The following is a 5,200-nucleotide window of genomic DNA, read 5'->3' on the forward strand; positions in this document are numbered from 1 at the left end:
CCCCCAGGGGGGGGGGGGCAGGGAAGGAGCTCCCAACCCAAGCTGGGACAATTTTTTTTAGAGGCAAAAGCTGGAAATGGGGAGTCCCACCTCCCCTTCCCAAACACCCCAGGTGACAAAGACAGGGCAGGGATGCCCAGAGAGCCCGGAAACCCCCTTGAGCAGTTTGGGGAGGGGATGGATGTGTTGGCTTCAGGCTGCCCAGCAAGGAGGACCAGGGTAGCTGGACATTTTGAGGTGGTTCAAACACACTCAGACACTGAGAAGCAAGGCTGGACATGGACAGGGGGGGGTTGGCAGCTCACCAGTGGTGGGAGGGTGGGTTGTGCTTTCTGGTAAGGGGAGAGAACAGGAGGGAGAGGTGAGTCCCTTTGCTTTTGCGGGGGGTGGGTCAAGGGGGCTTTGAGGGGAAAGCTGGAGCTGTGGGAGGAGGACACAACCCATCCCCACCACCCACCCCCCCACCCTTACCTGTGCAGAGGGTGGCAGGTGAGGGGACGGTGACGTTGCGGGTGCTGACGGGGTTTCGTGCCGTGCACGTGAGGGGTGATGGTTCCCCCGGGGGTGACTCCTCCACCAACACCCTGGCTTCATTTGTCCACAGCTCATCCCCCAAGCTCCAGCTGTAGGAGATGTTCCCAGAGCCAGAGCTGGAGGCCGAGCAGCTCAGGATGTACCTGCAACCGTCAGCCGAGCAGTTCCGCGCCAAGCAGGTCACCCTCGGTACCACCAGCTCCTCTGGGGGAGGAAATGGGGGGGATGTCAGGAAACCCCCAGCCCCCAAATTTAGCACAAAGCATGAGGAAGCCCAACCCAGCCCCAAAAAGCACTTACTGTAGACGTGGAGGGTGAAGGAGACTGTTTTTGTCCCGGAGATCTTTGCCATGTAGGTCCCAGCATCGTCCATCCTCAGCTGGAGGATGGTGAGGGAGCTGCCATTCTTGGAGAAGACCCAGCGTGGCTTGTAGCTGTCATCAAAAAAGGTGGTTTCAGGAGGATCTCCAGGCTTCACAGTCACTATGAGTTCGTTGTGAAAGCTCCAGGCTGCTGGTCTTCTATCCAGGTTCTGGAGATGGAAGGTGACGGAGCTGCCCACGGCTTTGGTCTCCTCTGTCCCTTGGGTGGCACGTGCTGGGGGGAGAGAAGCCAAGCTGAAGGAAAGGTGTCCAAGGAGGGCATGGGTTTGGGGGGGTTGGCTGGTGGAGAAGGAGGGCTTGGAGAAGGGACCTTGGTATATAAAGGAGAGTCTTGGCCAAAAAGAAGAGTCTCACCCCGCTGTGACCACACAGGGTGGTAGGGGAATGGTTGGACTTGAGGACCTTGAGGGTCTTTTCCAACCAGAAGGTCTCTGTGACTCTGTGTGATGCCACAGGTTGGTCTGCAAAGCCCAGACCCTAAGCAGCTCAGTTCAGCTGCAGGTCAAGTCTTAGAATCATGGCCTGGTTTGGGTTGGAGGGACCTTCAAGATTGTCCAGTCCCAAATGGGCAGGGACACCTCCCACCAGCCCAGGCTGCTCCAAGCCCCATCCAACCTGCCCTTCAACACCCCCAGGGATGGAGCAGCCACAGCTTCCCTGGGCAACCTGTTCCAAGGTCTCCCCAACTTCATAGCCAACAATTTCTCCCTTCCATCTGGTCTGAATCTCCCCTCTTTTGGTTTCAAACCATCACCCCTTGTCCTCTCCCCACAGGCCCTGTTAAAAACTCCATCCCCACCTTTCCAACCAGCATTGAGAGGTCTCTGATTTTGGGCTGGGAGATTTCAAGAATCAGGGGGGGCTCCTTTTTCTTTGGAACAAACTCTGAGGCCCTGGGCTGAGGTCCCACGAGAGGACTTTTGCTTTCCCACCCCCTGAGGGCTCCTCAAGCTGGTGGCACCAGGTCCCCCTTGCACTGCCAGGTCACCCACGTTGCTCCCCGTTTCCGAGAAGGGGGTTCAAAGAGAAGCAGAGCCTGGAGGTGCAAAAATGAAACTGCCAAGAGGAGTTTGCAGCAGCTCAGAAAGGTCAGGCAGGTCCCCTTCTCAGCAGCAGGACAGAAAAGGTCAAGGTCAACTCCACCAAGCAGCAAGAACAAGGGATGGTGTCTCTTCTCCAGACATGCAGCTGCTTCTCCCCTCTTCTGAGAAGGAGGAAGAGATTTCCTCTCCCCTTTTTGGCTACTTCTCATTTTGAAATAAAAGAAACTCAGACAATCTGTGCTGCCCAGTCTGGGTTGGACACAAAGGTTCTCTGCCCAGTTCCTGAAATGGGAACTGCTCCTGGTTCAGCCAGGTCCCTAAGGTTGTCACCTCTCCTTGGGATGCATTTCTGGTCCCTGGCCCCTCAGGGACAGCAAGGACAGGCATATCCTGACCCCAGGGCAGGAAAAAATGGTCTGGGAGATAAAGCTGAGGGAGGAAATTCTGCTGAAATTGCAGGAAAGGAGGTTGGGAGGGGAGCAGAAGCTTCTGTCCCTCATGACAAGAAAGACATTCAGGGGCTGGAGCTCATCCAGAGAAGGGCAATGAAGCTGAGGAAAGGGCTGGAGAAGAAGGAGAAGGGGCTGTAGAACAAGGGGAAGGGGCTGGAGAACAAGGGGAAGGGGCTGGAGAACAAGGGGAAGGGGCTGGAGAAGAAGGAGAAGGGGCTGGAGAACATGGGGAAGGGGCTGGAGAACAAGGGGAAGGGGCTGGAGAACAAGGGGAAGGGGCTGGAAAACAAGGGGAAGGGTCTCGAGAACTTCCAAGGAGCAGCTGAGGGAGCTGGGGGTGTCCAGCCTGGAGAGCAGGAGGTGAGGGGAGACCTGCTGGCTCTGCAGCTGCTGAGAGGAGGTTGGAGCCAGGGGGGTCGGGCTCTACTCCCCAGGAACAAGGGATGGGACAAGAGGAAAGGGCCTCAAGTTGCCCAGGGGAGGTTGAGGTTGGATCCTGGGAACAATTCCTTCCTGGGAAGGGTTGTCAGGGCCTGGCCCAGGCTGCCCAGGGGGGAGTCCCCATCCCTGGAGGGGTTTCCAAGCCCTGGAGATGGTGCTGAGGGACATGGGTTAACATCAGACTCAGGAGAGTTGGGTTATGGGTTGGACTGGATGATCTCCAGGGTCTTGGCTACCCAGAACTGCTCTGTGGTTCTGCAAACAGAGGCAGAAAGTGTCTCCTGCTCCAACCAGCCCTAAACACCCCACAAGGAACCCTCAGGAGCAGAGACAACCCATGGGGGGACAGACCCTGGACATGGAGCTGAAGAGCAACCTCAACCAGCAGCAAAGATCTGGCAGGAGATCTGGATGGAGACTGAGCCAGAGCTGAGACCTGATGCTTTCACTCATGAGCAGAGAGGAACCACGTGAGAATGCGGGACCAGCACTGGTTTCTTCTGGGCATTTTCCACCCTGCTTGGACCAAGTCCATCCCCATGGAGCTTCACCTGCACTGCTGGTCCCTCCTCATTTCAGCCCTGTCTTCACTCTCCTGTTGGTCCCTAAAACCCCAAGGTGGGTTCCTACCCTCCCAGCACTGAGGAGAAAAAGAGCATCTTGCACTTACTTGCCTGGTGGAGGAGGACAAGCTGCAGGCACCAAAGCAGGTCCATGGGGGGGGTTGCAGGAGGCTTTTCTCACACCCAGCATCTGCTGTGGGTTGTGCTAGCAGGAAGAAGGGCTGTGGTAGCAGCACACAAAGAGTTGCTCTTTCCTTTCCCCATCTCTAGTGGGTGGGGACAATGAGCTGAGGGAGGTGCCACCTCAGCAGTGACATCTGGGGGGATGAGCAGGTGGAGGAGAAGGGAAATCATCTCCCATGCCCAAGGAAAACATGAGCTGGAAGGAAAACAACCAAAACCCTCCATTTCCAAGAAAAAAAATAAAAATGGGCAGAGCAGCTGGGACCAAGAACATTGTGGTGGCCACGGGTGACAAGTGGGAACCACGTCCACAGTGGGAACCAGCCCTGAGAGAAGGGGGAGTCATGGAGACCACACTGATGGTGCCCGTGGGTGTCACCAGGGCATCTTTGGGAAGGGCCATGAGGTTCCAAAATCTCCAGGGCTCCAGACTGTCCCACCCCCCACCCCTGGAGCAGGGACAGCTGAAGGACAAATGTAGGAAAGGAGCTGGTTCCTTATTTCAGATTACTCAGGGTAGTGGTGTGACCCTGTCGTCATCATGAGATGCAGGTGGGGGAAGAGCTCAGGAGCAGCTGGGGACCTTGGGCTTGAAAGGACCCCCAGTTCCTCCAGCCCAGTGAAGGTTGGGGCTTGGAAAGAGCCCCAGTTCCTCCAGCCCAGTGAAGGTTGGGGGCTCCTCAGGGTTGTAAAATGAGCTCCAGCAGCTCCACAAGCCCTGAGTTGCTCAATCCCAACGTACCAACGAAGCTGATGAGCCTAAAAATGGGTTCTCTCTTTCACAACATCCTGGTTGGGAGGGGATGAGAGACACCAAGAGCCACACAAGGGGAACAAGCCACCCCATAACCTCCCTGGGCTCCTTCAGTCTTCATTGTGGAGCTGGGGGGGTTTTGTGGCTTCGTGGCTCAGAGCTCCTCTGCAAAGGTCTTCTTAGCAGTATTTTTTTTACTTGAACTCTTCCCCAAGTGGAGCATCTGACACCCCCTCCCAGCCACGGGGTGGCACCATCACTGGTCATGCTGGGGTGACACATCTCAGGGTGACCCATCACTCTGCAAGGACCAACCAGGCTCAGCTGGTTGAGCCGACCACAAACCAAGAGCCAGGCAGAGAGTCTGGGGCTTTTGCATCAGTTGAACCATAGAAACCCACCCTGGTTTGAGTTGGTGGGACCTGAAAGATCATCTAGATCCCACCCCCTGCACGGGCAGGGACACCTCCCACCAGCCCAGGTTGCTCCAAGCCCCATCCAACCTCCCTTTGAACATCTCCAGGGATGGAGCAGCCACCTTCAAGATCATCTAGTGGATCATCTGGGTGGTCTTTAAGGTCCCTTCCAACCCAAACCATCCCATGATCTAAAGACCATCCAGTCCCACCCCACCATGGGCAGGGACACCTCCCAGCAGCCCAGGCTGCTCCAAGCCCCATCCAACCTGCCCTTCAACACCCCCAGGGATGGGGCAGCCACAGCTTCCCTGGCCAACCTGGCCCAGGCTCTCCCCACCCTCACACTCCACAATTTCCTCCTCATGTCTCACCTCAATCTCCCCTCCTCCAGTTTTCATCCATCCCCCTTGTCCTCTCCCTCCCTGCCC

General features: G+C 56.7%; 2 protein-coding genes across 2 annotated transcripts in view; both read right to left on the reverse strand.

Moving 5' to 3' along the window:
• The window catches only part of LY9 (lymphocyte antigen 9), a 10,513-nt gene extending 6,944 nt beyond the window's left edge, over nucleotides 1-3,569 (reverse strand). The window contains exons 1-3 of the mRNA XM_010003838.1: nucleotides 3,524-3,569; nucleotides 835-1,131; nucleotides 472-738 (exon numbers count right to left, since the gene is read on the reverse strand). Coding sequence (XP_010002140.1) covers nucleotides 472-738; nucleotides 835-1,131; nucleotides 3,524-3,569 — 610 coding nt within the window. The remainder of the gene's footprint in view (nucleotides 1-471; nucleotides 739-834; nucleotides 1,132-3,523) is intronic.
• Nucleotides 3,570-4,636: 1,067 nt separating this feature from the next.
• Nucleotides 4,637-5,200, reverse strand: part of SLAMF1 (signaling lymphocytic activation molecule family member 1) — a gene marked incomplete at its 5' end in the record, with an annotated part of 9,584 nt that continues 9,020 nt past the window's right edge. The window contains one exon of the mRNA XM_010003839.1: nucleotides 4,637-4,654. Within this exon, the coding sequence (XP_010002141.1) occupies nucleotides 4,637-4,654 (18 nt within the window). The remainder of the gene's footprint in view (nucleotides 4,655-5,200) is intronic.

The sequence above is a fragment of the Chaetura pelagica genome, unplaced genomic scaffold (genome assembly GCF_000747805.2).
Source record: "Chaetura pelagica isolate M959 unplaced genomic scaffold, ChaPel_1.0 scaffold1418, whole genome shotgun sequence".
Taxonomy (NCBI): domain Eukaryota; kingdom Metazoa; phylum Chordata; class Aves; order Apodiformes; family Apodidae; genus Chaetura; species Chaetura pelagica.